General features: G+C 46.1%; 1 protein-coding gene across 1 annotated transcript in view; it reads left to right on the top strand.

Annotated features, from left to right (window-relative positions):
- Nucleotides 1-14,167, top strand: part of LOC115184554 (multiple epidermal growth factor-like domains protein 11) — a 131,780-nt gene that overhangs the window by 117,246 nt on the left and 367 nt on the right. The window contains exon 7 of the mRNA XM_029745411.1: nt 1,391-1,569. Coding sequence (XP_029601271.1) covers nt 1,391-1,569 — 179 coding nt within the window. The remainder of the gene's footprint in view (nt 1-1,390; nt 1,570-14,167) is intronic.

The following is a 14,167-nucleotide window of genomic DNA, read 5'->3' as shown; positions in this document are numbered from 1 at the left end:
ACACCACTAGAGGGATATCTTCAACCACCAACTTACCATCCTGAGACAAGGCCGAGTATAGCCCACAAAGATCTCCGCCACGGCACAACCCAAGGGGGGACGCCAACCCAGACAGGAAGACCATGTCAGTGACTCAACCCACTCAAGTGACGCACCCCTCCTAGGGACGGCATGGAAGAACACCCTACCTTGTCACAACACAACTGATTGGCTCAATCGCATTAAGAAGGAAAGAAATTCCACAAATTAACTTTTAACAAGGCACACCTGTTAATTGAAATGATTTCCAGGTGACTACCTCATGGAGCTGGTTGAGAGAATACCAAGATTGTGCAAAGCTGTCATCAAGGCAAAGGGTGTCTACTTTGAAGAATCTCGAGTATAATTTGATTTGTTTAACACTTTTTGGGTTACTACATGATTTTATATGTTATTTCATAGTTTCGATGTCTCCACTATCATTCTATAATGTAGAAAATAGCGAAAAAAAGAAAAAAAACCTTGAAAGAGTAGGTGTGTCCAAACTTTTGAATGATACTGTATATATAACTCAGTTGTTATATATATATATAACAACTGTACATACATGTAACGATTACGCTGAGAGTCAGGAAGTAAGTTCAGGGAGTGAGTGTTTTAATAAATATAAGAAACAACAAACAGGAAACACAAATAACGCACCGACATGAAAACAGAGTCAATAACACCTGAGGAAAGAACCAAAGGGAGTGACAGATATAGGGAAGATAATCAAGGAGGTGATGGAGTCCAGGTGAGTGTCATGAGGCGATGGTGACAGGTGTGCAGGATAATCAGCAGCCTGATGACCTAGAGGCAAGAGAGGGAGTACACGTGACAGTACTGTATATATAACAACTATACATGTATATAACAATGGTAGACAGTGGAGTTGGGTAAGACACATACAGATCAGACACCAGGCTATGTGTGGGGGTTTCAATACATTACATTGCACATTCATATCAGACACCAGGCTATTTATCTAAACTGTGTAATGTAATGTATTGAAGCACCCACACATAGCCTGGTGTCTGATCTGTACTGTGTAATGTAATGTATTGAAGCACCCACACATAGCCTGGTGTCTGATCTGAACTGTGTAATGTATTGAAGCACCCACACATAGCCTGGTGTCTGATCTGAACTGTGTAATGTAATGTACTGAAGCACCCACACATAGCCTGGTGCTTCAATACATTATACTAAACAGTTCAGATCAGACACCAGGCTATATGTGGGTGCTTCAATATATTACATTACACAGTACAGATCAGACACCAGGCTATATGTGGGTGCTTCAATACATTACATTACACAGTTTAGGTGGGTCTCATGATGTCTCCACTGGTCTCTTCCCGTGTCCTTTCAGCTGTGGTGAGCGGTGTCCCTCTGGTAGTCATGGCGCCCAGTGTGAGCTGCGTTGCCCGTGTCAGAACGGTGGAACGTGCCATCACGTCACGGGGGAGTGCTCGTGCCCCGCTGGATGGATGGTACGACCCAGACACCACACACCATTACACACTCTCCTTTTCTACAGCTTTATTCAAAGTCCACAGCCTTCTACCAGACAGCTTTATTCACAGTCCACAGCCTTCTACCAGACAGCTTTATTCACAGTCCACAGCCTTCTACCAGACAGCTTTATTCACAGTCCACAGCCTTGTACCAGACAGCTTTATTCACAGTCCACAGCCTTCTACCAGACAGCTTTATTCACAGTCCACAGCCTTCTACCAGACAGCTTTATTCACAGTCTACAGCCTTCTCCCAGATAGCTTTATTCACAGTCCACAGCCTTCTACCAGACAGCTTTATTCACAGTCCACAGCCTTCTACCAGACAGCTTTATTCACAGTCCACAGCCTTCTACCAGACAGCTTTATTCACAGTCCACAGCCTTCTCCCAGACAGCTTTATTCACAGTCCACAACCTTCTCCCAGACAGCTTTATTCATAGTCCACAGCCTTCTACCAGACAGCTTTATTCACAGTCCACAGCCTTCTACCAGACAGCTTTATTCACAGTCCATTACATTCTACCAGACAGCTTTATTCACAGTCCACAGCCTTCTACCAGACAGCTTTATTCACAGTCCACAGCCTTCTACCAGACAGCTTTATTCACAGTCCACAGCATTCTACCAGACAGCTTTATTCACAGTCCACAGCCTTCTACCAGGCAGCTTTATTCACAGTCCACAGCTTTCTACCAGACAGCTTTATTCACAGTCCACAGCCTTTTACCAGACAGCTTTATTCACAGTCTACAGCCTTCTCCCAGATAGCTTTATTCACAGTCCAAAGCCTTCTACCAGACAGCTTTATTCACAGTCCACAGCCTTCTCCCAGACAGCTTTATTCACAGTCTACAGCCTTCTCCCAGACAGCTTTATTCACAGTCTACAGCCTTCTACCAGATAGCTTTATTCACAGTCCACAGCCTTCTACCAGACAGCTTTATTCACAGTCCACAGCCTTCTACCAGACAGCTTTATTCACAGTCCACAGCCTTCTACCAGGCAGCTTTATTCACAGTCCACAGCCTTCTACCAGACAGCTTTATTCACAGTCCACAACCTTCTCCCAGACAGCTTTATTCACAGTCCACAGACTTCTACCAGACAGCTTTATTCACAGTCCACAGCCTTCTACCAGATAGCTTTATTAACAGTCCACAGCCTTCTACCAGACAGCTTTATTCACAGTCCACAGCCTTCTACCAGGCAGCTTTATTCACAGTCCACAGCCTTCTACCAGACAGCTTTATTCACAGTCCACAGCCTTCTCCCAGACAACTTTATTCACAGTCCACAGCATTCTCCCAGACAGCTTTATTCACAGTCCACAGCCTTGTACCAGACAGCTTTATTCACAGTCCACAGCCTTGTACCAGACAGCTTTATTCACAGTCCACAGCCTTCTACCAGACAGCTTTATTCACAGTCCACAGCCTTCTACCAGACAGCTTTATTCTCAGTCCACAGCCTTCTACCAGACAGCTTTATTCACAGTCCACAGCCTTCTCCCAGACAGCTTTATTCACAGTCCACAGCCTTCTACCAGACAGCTTTATTCACAGTCCACAGCCTTCTACCAGACAGCTTTATTCACAGTCCACAGCCTTCTACCAGACAGCTTTATTCACAGTCCACAGCCTTCTACCAGACAGCTTTATACACAGTCCACAGCCTTCTACCAGACAGCTTTATTCACAGTCCACAGCCTTCTCCCAGACAGCTTTATTCACAGTCCACAGCCTTCTCCCAGACAGCTTTATTCACAGTTTACAGCCTTCTACCAGATAGCATTATTCACAGTCCACAGCCTTCTCCCAGACAGCTTTATTCACAGTCCACAGCCTTCTCCCAGACAGCTTTATTCACAGTCCACAGCCTTCTACCAGACAGCTTTATTCACAGTCCACAGCCTTCTACCAGATAGCTTTATTCACAGTCCACAGCCTTCTACCAGACAGCTTTATTCACAGTCCACAGCCTTTTACCAGACAGCTTTATTCACAGTCTACAGCCTTCTCCCAGATAGCTTTATTCACAGTCCACAGCCTTCTACCAGACAGCTTTATTCACAGTCCACAGCCTTCTCTCAGACAGCTTTATTCACAGTCCACAGCCTTCTACCAGACAGCTTTATTCACAGTCCACAGCCTTCTCCCAGACAGCTTTAATCACAGTCCACAGCCTTCTCCCAGACAGCTTTATTCACAGCTTTATTCACAGTCCACTTCTCCCAGACAGCTTTATTCACAGTCCACAGCCTTCTCCCAGACAGCTTTATTCACAGTCCACAGCCTTCTACCAGATAGCTTTATTCACAGTCCACAGCCTTCTCCCAGACAGCTTTATTCACAGTCCACAACCTTCTCCCAGACAGCTTTATTCACAGTCCACAGCCTTCTACCAGACAGCTTTATTCACAGTCCACAGCCTTTTACCAGATAGCTTTATTCACAGTCCACAGCCTTTTACCAGATAGCTTTATTCACAGTCCACAGCCTTCTACCAGACAGCTTTATTCACAGTCCACAGCATTCTACCAGACAGCTTTATTCATAGTCCACAGCCTTCTACCAGACAGCTTTATTCACAGTCCACAGCCTTCTACCAGACAGCTTTATTCACAGTCCACAGCATTCTACCAGACAGCTTTATTCACAGTCCACAGCCTTCTACCAGGCAGCTTTATTCACAGTCCACAGCCTTCTACCAGACAGCTTTATTCACAGTCCACAGCCTTCTCCCAGACAGCTTTATTCACAGTCCACAGCCTTCTACCAGACAGCTTTATTCACAGTCCACAGCCTTGTACCAGACAGCTTTATTCACAGTCCACAGCCTTCTCCCAGACAGCTTTATTCACAGTCCACAGCCTTCTACCAGACAGCTTTATTCACAGTCCACAGCCTTTTACCAGACAGCTTTATTCACAGTCTACAGCCGTCTCCCAGGTAGCTTTATTCACAGTCCACAGCCTTCTACCAGACAGCTTTATTCACAGTCCACAGCCTTCTACCAGACAGCTTTATTCTCAGTCCACAGCCTTCTACCAGACAGCTTTATTCACAGTCCACAGCCTTCTCCCAGACAGCTTTATTCACAGTCCACAGCCTTCTACCAGACAGCTTTATTCACAGTCCACAGCCTTCTACCAGACAGCTTTATTCACAGTCCACAGCCTTCTACCAGACAGCTTTATTCACAGTCCACAGCCTTCTACCAGACAGCTTTATTCACAGTCCACAGCCTTCTACCAGACAGCTTTATTCACAGTCCACAGCCTTCTCCCAGACAGCTTTATTCACAGTCCACAGCCTTCTCCCAGACAGCTTTATTCACAGTCTACAGCCTTCTACCAGATAGCTTTATTCACAGTCCACAGCCTTCTCCCAGACAGCTTTATTCACAGTCCACAACCTTCTCCCAGACAGCTTTATTCACAGTCCACAGCCTTCTACCAGACAGCTTTATTCACAGTCCACAGCCTTCTACCAGATAGCTTTATTCACAGTCCACAGCTTTCTACCAGACAGCTTTACTCACAGTCCACAGCATTCTACCAGACAGCTTTATTCACAGTCCACAGCCTTCTACCAGACAGCTTTATTCACAGTCCACAGCCTTCTACCAGACAGCTTTATTCACAGTCCATAGCATTCTACCAGACAGCTTTATTCACAGTCCACAGCCTTCTACCAGACAGCTTTATTCACAGTCCACAGCCTTCAACCAGACAGCTTTATTCACAGTCCACAGCATTCTACCAGACAGCTTTATTCACAGTCCACAGCCTTCTACCAGACAGCTTTATTCACAGTCCACAGCCTTCTACCAGACAGCTTTATTCACAGTCCACAGCCTTCTACCAGACAGCTTTATTCACAGTCCACAGCCTTCTACAAGACAGCTTTATTCACAGTCGACAGCCTTTTACCAGACAGCTTTATTCACAGTCTACAGCCTTCTCCCAGATAGCTTTATTCACAGTCCACAGCCTTCTACCAGACAGCTTTATTCACAGTCCACAGCCTTTTACCAGACAGCTTTATTCACAGTCTACAGCCTTCTCCCAGATAGCTTTATTCACAGTCCACAGCCTTCTACCAGACAGCTTTATTCACAGTCCACAGCCTTCTCTCAAACAGCTTTATTCACAGTCCACAGCCTTCTACCAGACAGCTTTATTCACAGTCCACAGCCTTCTCCCAGACAGCTTTATTCACAGTCCACAGCCTTCTCCCAGACAGCTTTATTCACAGCTTTATTCACAGTCCACTTCTCCCAGACAGCTTTATTCACAGTCCACAGCCTTCTCCCAGACAGCTTTATTCACAGTCCACAACCTTCTCCCAGACAGCTTTATTCACAGTCCACAGCCTTCTACCAGATAGCTTTATTCACAGTCCACAGCCTTCTACCAGACAGCTTTATTCACAGTCCATAGCATTCTACCAGACAGCTTTATTCACAGTCCACAGCCTTCTACCAGACAGCTTTATTCACAGTCCATAGCATTCTACCAGACAGCTTTATTCACAGTCCACAGCCTTCTACCAGACAGCTTTATTCACAGTCCACAGCCTTGTACCAGACAGCTTTATTCACAGTCCACAGCATTCTACCAGACAGCTTTATTCACAGTCCACAGCCTTCTACCAGACAGCTTTATTCACAGTCCACAGCCTTCTACCAGACAGCTTTATTCACAGTCCACAGCCTTCTACCAGACAGCTTTATTCACAGTCCACAGCCTTCTACTAGACAGCTTTATTCACAGTCCACAGCCTTTTACCAGACAGCTTTATTCACAGTCTACAGCCTTCTCCCAGATAGCTTTATTCACAGTCCACAGCCTTCTACCAGACAGCTTTATTCACAGTCCACAGCCTTTTACCAGACAGCTTTATTCACAGTCTACAGCCTTCTCCCAGATAGTTTTATTCACAGTCCACAGCCTTCTACCAGACAGCTTTATTCACAGTCCACAGCCTTCTCTCAGACAGCTTTATTCACAGTCCACAGCCTTCTACCAGACAGCTTTATTCACAGTCCACAGCCTTCTCCCAGACAGCTTTATTCACAGTCCACAGCCTTCTCCCAGACAGCTTTATTCACAGCTTTATTCACAGTCCACTTCTCCCAGACAGCTTTATTCACAGTCCACAGCCTTCTCCCAGACAGCTTTATTCACAGTCCACAACCTTCTCCCAGACAGCTTTATTCACAGTCCACAGCCTTCTACCAGACAGCTTATTCACAGTCCACAGCCTTCTACCAGATAGCTTTATTCACAGTCCACAGCCTTCTACCAGACAGCTTTATTCACAGTCCATAGCATTCTACCAGACAGCTTTATTCACAGTCCACAGCCTTCTACCAGACAGCTTTATTCACAGTCCATAGCATTCTACCAGACAGCTTTATTCACAGTCCACAGCCTTCTACCAGACAGCTTTATTCACAGTCCACAGCCTTGTACCAGACAGCTTTATTCACAGTCCACAGCATTCTACCAGACAGCTTTATTCACAGTCCACAGCCTTCTACCAGACAGCTTTATTCACAGTCCACAGCCTTCTACCAGACAGCTTTATTCACAGCTTTATTCACAGTCCACTTCTCCCAGACAGCTTTATTCACAGTCCACAACCTTCTCCCAGACAGCTTTATTCACAGTCCACAGCCTTCTCCCAGACAGCTTTATTCACAGTCCACAGCCTTCTACCAGACAGCTTTATTCACAGTCCACAGCCTTTTACCAGACAGCTTTATTCACAGTCTACAGCCTTCTCCCAGATAGCTTTATTCACAGTCCACAGCCTTCTCCCAGACAGCTTTATTCACAGTCCACAACCTTCTCCGAGACAGCTTTATTCACAGTCCACAGCCTTCTACCAGACAGCTTTATTCACAGTCCACAGCCTTCTACCAGATAGCTTTATTCACAGTCCACAGCCTTCTACCAGACAGCTTTATTCACAGTCCACAGCATTCTACCAGACAGCTTTATTCATAGTCCACAGCCTTCTACCAGACAGCTTTATTCACATTCCACAGCCTTCTACCAGACAGCTTTATTCACAGTCCACAGCATTCTACCAGACAGCTTTATTCACAGTCCACAGCCTTCTACCAGGCAGCTTTATTCACAGTCCACAGCCTTCTACCAGACAGCTTTATTCACAGTCCACAGCCTTCTCCCAGACAGCTTTATTCACAGTCCACAGCCTTCTCCCAGACAGCTTTATTCACAGTCCACAGCCTTGTACAAGACAGCTTTATTCACAGTCCACAGCCTTGTACCAGACAGCTTTATTCACAGTCCACAGCCTTCTACCAGACAGCTTTATTCACAGTCCACAACCTTCTACCAGACAGCTTTATTCTCAGTCCACAGCCTTATACCAGACAGCTTTATTCACAGTCCACAGCCTTCTCCCAGACAGCTTTATTCACAGTCCACAGCCTTCTACCAGACAGCTTTATTCACAGTCCACAGCCTTCTACCAGACAGCTTTATTCACAGTCCACAGCCTTCTACCAGACAGCTTTATTCACAGTCCACAGCCTTCTACCAGACAGCTTTATACACAGTCCACAGCCTTCTACCAGACAGCTTTATTCACAGTCCACAGCCTTCTCCCAGACAGCTTTATTCACAGTCCACAGCCTTCTCCCAGACAGCTTTATTCACAGTCTACAGCCTTCTACCAGATAGCTTTATTCACAGTCCACAGCCTTCTCCCAGACAGCTTTATTCACAGTCCACAACCTTCTCCCAGACAGCTTTATTCACAGTCCACAGCCTTCTACCAGACAGCTTTATTCACAGTCCACAGCCTTCTACCAGATAGCTTTATTCACAGTCCACAGCCTTCTACCAGACAGCTTTATTCACAGTCCATAGCATTCTACCAGACAGCTTTATTCACAGTCCACAGCCTTCTACCAGACAGCTTTATTCACAGTCCATAGCATTCTACCAGACAGCTTTATTCACAGTCCACAGCCTTCTACCAGACAGCTTTATTCACAGTCCACAGCCTTGTACCAGACAGCTTTATTCACAGTCCACAGCCTTGTACCAGACAGCTTTATTCACAGTCCACAGCATTCTACCAGACAGCTTTATTCACAGTCCACAGCCTTCTACCAGACAGCTTTATTCACAGTCCACAGCCTTCTACCAGACAGCTTTATTCACAGTCCACAGCCTTGTACCAGACAGCTTTATTCACAGTCCACAGCATTCTACCAGACAGCTTTATTCACAGTCCACAGCCTTCTACCAGACAGCTTTATTCACAGTCCACAGCCTTCTACCAGACAGCTTTATTCACAGTCCACAGCCTTCTACCAGACAGCTTTATTCACAGTCCACAGCCTTCTCCCAGACAGCTTTATTCACAGCTTTATTCACAGTCCACTTCTCCCAGACAGCTTTATTCACAGTCCACAGCCTTCTCCCAGACAGCTTTATTCACAGTCCACAGCCTTCTACCAGATAGCTTTATTCACAGTCCACAGCCTACTCCCAGACAGCTTTATTCACAGTCCACAACCTTCTCCCAGACAGCTTTATTCACAGTCCACAGCCTTCTACCAGACAGCTTTATTCACAGTCCACAGCCTTTTACCAGATAGCTTTATTCACAGTCCACAGCCTTCTACCAGACAGCTTTATTCACAGTCCACAGCATTCTACCAGACAGCTTTATTCATAGTCCACAGCCTTCTACCAGACAGCTTTATTCACAGTCCACAGCCTTCTACCAGACAGCTTTATTCACAGTCCACAGCATTCTACCAGACAGCTTTATTCACAGTCCACAGCCTTCTACCAGGCAGCTTTATTCACAGTCCACAGCCTTCTACCAGACAGCTTTATTCACAGTCCACAGCCTTCTCCCAGACAGCTTTATTCACAGTCCACAGCCTTCTACCAGACAGCTTTATTCACAGTCCACAGCCTTGTACCAGACAGCTTTATTCACAGTCCACAGCCTTCTCCCAGACAGCTTTATTCACAGTCCACAGCCTTCTACCAGACAGCTTTATTCACAGTCCACAGCCTTTTACCAGACAGCTTTATTCACAGTCTACAGCCGTCTCCCAGGTAGCTTTATTCACAGTCCACAGCCTTCTACCAGACAGCTTTATTCACAGTCCACAGCCTTCTACCAGACAGCTTTATTCTCAGTCCACAGCCTTCTACCAGACAGCTTTATTCACAGTCTACAGCCTTCTCCCAGATAGCTTTATTCACAGTCCACAGCCTTCTACCAGACAGCTTTATTCACAGTCCACAGCCTTCTACCAGATAGCTTTATTCACAGTCCACAGCCTTCTACCAGATAGCTTTATTCACAGTCCACAGCCTTCTACCAGACAGCTTTACTCACAGTCCATAGCATTCTACCAGACAGCTTTATTCACAGTCCACAGCCTTCTACCAGACAGCTTTATTCACAGTCCATAGCATTCTACCAGACAGCTTTATTCACAGTCCACAGCCTTCTACCAGACAGCTTTATTCACAGTCCACAGCCTTCAACCAGACAGCTTTATTCACAGTCCACAGCATTCTACCAGACAGCTTTATTCACAGTCCACAGCCTTCTACCAGACAGCTTTATTCACAGTCCACAGCCTTCTACCAGACAGCTTTATTCACAGTCCACAGCCTTCTACCAGACAGCTTTATTCACAGTCCACAGCCTTCTACAAGACAGCTTTATTCACAGTCGACAGCCTTTACCAGACAGCTTTATTCACAGTCTACAGCCTTCTCCCAGATAGCTTTATTCACAGTCCACAGCCTTCTACCAGACAGCTTTATTCACAGGCCACAGCCTTTTACCAGACAGCTTTATTCACAGTCTACAGCCTTCTCCCAGATAGCTTTATTCACAGTCCACAGCCTTCTACCAGACAGCTTTATTCACAGTCCACAGCCTTCTCTCAGACAGCTTTATTCACAGTCCACAGCCTTCTACCAGACAGCTTTATTCACAGTCCACAGCCTTCTCCCAGACAGCTTTATTCACAGTCCACAGCCTTCTCCCAGACAGCTTTATTCACAGCTTTATTCACAGTCCACTTCTCCCAGACAGCTTTATTCACAGTCCACAGCCTTCTCCCAGACAGCTTTATTCACAGTCCACAACCTTCTCCCAGACAGCTTTATTCACAGTCCAAAGCCTTCTACCAGATAGCTTTATTCACAGTCCACAGCCTTCTACCAGACAGCTTTATTCACAGTCCATAGCATTCTACCAGACAGCTTTATTCACAGTCCACAGCCTTCTACCAGGCAGCTTTATTCACAGTCCATAGCATTCTACCAGACAGCTTTATTCACAGTCCACAGCCTTCTACCAGACAGCTTTATTCACAGTCCACAGCCTTGTACCAGACAGCTTTATTCACAGTCCACAGCATTCTACCAGACAGCTTTATTCACAGTCCACAGCCTTCTACCAGACAGCTTTATTCACAGTCCACAGCCTTCTACCAGACAGCTTTATTCACAGTCCACAGCCTTCTACCAGACAGCTTTATTCACAGTCCACAGCCTTCTACCAGACAGCTTTATTCACAGTCTACAGCCTTCTCCCAGATAGCTTTATTCACAGTCCACAGCCTTCTACCAGACAGCTTTATTCACAGTCCACAGCCTTCTCTCAGACAGCTTTATTCACAGTCCACAGCCTTCTACCAGACAGCTTTATTCACAGTCCACAGCCTTCTCCCAGACAGCTTTATTCACAGTCCACAGCCTTCTCCCAGACAGCTTTATTCACAGCTTTATTCACAGTCCACTTCTCCCAGACAGCTTTATTCACAGTCCACAGCCTTCTCCCAGACAGCTTTATTCACAGTCCACAACCTTCTCCCAGACAGCTTTATTCACAGTCCACAGCCTTCTACCAGATAGCTTTATTCACAGTCCACAGCCTTCTACCAGACAGCTTTATTCACAGTCCATAGCATTCTACCAGACAGCTTTATTCACAGTCCACAGCCTTCTACCAGACAGCTTTATTCACAGTCCATAGCATTCTACCAGACAGCTTTATTCACAGTCCACAGCCTTCTACCAGACAGCTTTATTCACAGTCCACAGCCTTGTACCAGACAGCTTTATTCACAGTCCACAGCATTCTACCAGACAGCTTTATTCACAGTCCACAGCCTTCTACCAGACAGCTTTATTCACAGTCCACAGCCTTCTACCAGACAGCTTTATTCACAGTCCACAGCCTTCTACCAGACAGCTTTATTCACAGTCCACAGCCTTCTACCAGACAGCTTTATTCACAGTCCACAGCCTTTTACCAGACAGCTTTATTCACAGTCTACAGCCTTCTCCCAGATAGCTTAATTCACAGTCCACAGCCTTCTACCAGACAGCTTTATTCACAGTCCACAGCCTTTTACCAGACAGCTTTATTCACAGTCTACAGCCTTCTCCCAGATAGCTTTATTCACAGTCCACAGCCTTCTACCAGACAGCTTTATTCACAGTCCACAGCCTTCTCTCAGACAGCTTTATTCACAGTCCACAGCCTTCTACCAGACAGCTTTATTCACAGTCCACAGCCTTCTCCCAGACAGCTTTATTCACAGTCCACAGCCTTCTCCCAGACAGCTTTATTCACAGCTTTATTCACAGTCCACTTCTCCCAGACAGCTTTATTCACAGTCCACAACCTTCTCCCAGACAGCTTTATTCACAGTCCACAGCCTTCTCCCAGACAGCTTTATTCACAGTCCACAGCCTTCTACCAGATAGCTTTATTCACAGTCCACAGCCTTCTACCAGACAGCTTTATTCACAGTCCACAGCATTCTACCAGACAGCTTTATTCACAGTCCACAGCATTCTACCAGACAGCTTTATTCACAGTCCACAGCCTTCTACCAGGCAGCTTTATTCACAGTCCACAGCCTTCTACCAGACAGCTTTATTCACAGTCCACAGCCTTCTACCAGACAGCTTATTCTCAGTCCCAGCTTCTACCAGACAGCTTTATTCACAGTCCACAGCCTTCTCCCAGACAGCTTTATTCACAGTCCACAGCCTTCTACCAGACAGCTTTATTCACAGTCCACAACCTTCTCCCAGACAGCTTTATTCACAGTCCACAGCCTTCTACCAGACAGCTTTATTCACAGTCCACAGCCTTCTACCAGATAGCTTTATTCACAGTCCACAGCCTTCTACCAGACAGCTTTATTCACAGTCCACAGCCTTCTACCAGGCAGCTTTATTCACAGTCCACAGCCTTCTACCAGACAGCTTTATTCACAGTCCACAGCCTTCTACCAGACAGCTTTATTCACAGTCCACAGCCTTCTACCAGACAGCTTTATACACAGTCCACAGCCTTCTACCAGACAGCTTTATTCACAGTCCACAGCCTTCTCCCAGACAGCTTTATTCACAGTCTACAGCCTTCTCCCAGACAGCTTTATTCACAGTCTACAGCCTTCTACCAGATAGCTTTATTCACAGTCCACAGCCTTCTCCCAGACAGCTTTATTCACAGTCCACAACCTTCTCCCAGACAGCTTTATTCACAGTCCACAGCCTTCTACCAGATAGCTTTATTCACAGTCCACAGCCTTCTACCAGACAGCTTTATTCACAGTCCACAGCCTTCTACCAGGCAGCTTTATTCACAGTCCACAGCCTTCTACCAGACAGCTTTATTCACAGTCCACAGCCTTCTCCCAGACAACTTTATTCACAGTCCACAGCATTCTCCCAGACAGCTTTATTCACAGTCCACAGCCTTCTCCCAGACAGCTTTAATCACAGTCCACAGCCTTCTCCCAGACAGCTTTATTCACAGCTTTATTCACAGTCCACTCTCCCAGACAGCTTTATTCACAGTCCACAGCCTTCTCCCAGACAGCTTTATTCACAGTCCACAGCCTTCTACCAGATAGCTTTATTCACAGTCCACAGCCTTCTCCCAGACAGCTTTATTCACAGTCCACAACCTTCTCCCAGACAGCTTTATTCACAGTCCACAGCCTTCTACCAGACAGCTTTATTCACAGTCCACAGCCTTTTACCAGATAGCTTTATTCACAGTCCCAGCCTCTACCAGACAGCTTTTTCACAGTCCACAGCCTTCTACCAGACAGCTTTATTCAAAGTCCACAGCCTTCTACCAGACAGCTTTATTCACAGTCCACAGCCTTCTACCAGACAGCTTTATTCACAGTCCACAGCATTCTACCAGACAGCTTTATTCACAGTCCACAGCCTTCTACCAGGCAGCTTTATTCACAGTCCACAGCCCTTCTACCAGACAGCTTTTTATTCACGTCCACAGCCTTCTCCCAGACAGCTTTATTCACAGTCCACAGCCTTCTACAGACAGCTTTATTCACAGTCCACAGCCTTGTACAGACAGCTTTATTCACAGTCCACAGCCTTCTCCCAGACAGCTATTCACAGTCCACAGCCTTCTACCAGACAGCTTTATTCACAGTCCACAGCCTTTTACCAGACAGCTTTATTCACAGTCCACAGCCTTCTACCAGACAGCTTTATTCACAGTCCACAGCCTTCTACAGACAGCTTTATTCACAGTCGACAGCCTTTTACCAGACAGCTT

This window comes from Salmo trutta, unplaced genomic scaffold (genome assembly GCF_901001165.1).
Source record: "Salmo trutta unplaced genomic scaffold, fSalTru1.1, whole genome shotgun sequence".
NCBI lineage: Eukaryota > Metazoa > Chordata > Actinopteri > Salmoniformes > Salmonidae > Salmo > Salmo trutta.
Note: the sequence above shows the minus strand (reverse complement) of the source record. Positions and strands in the feature narration are given on the sequence as shown.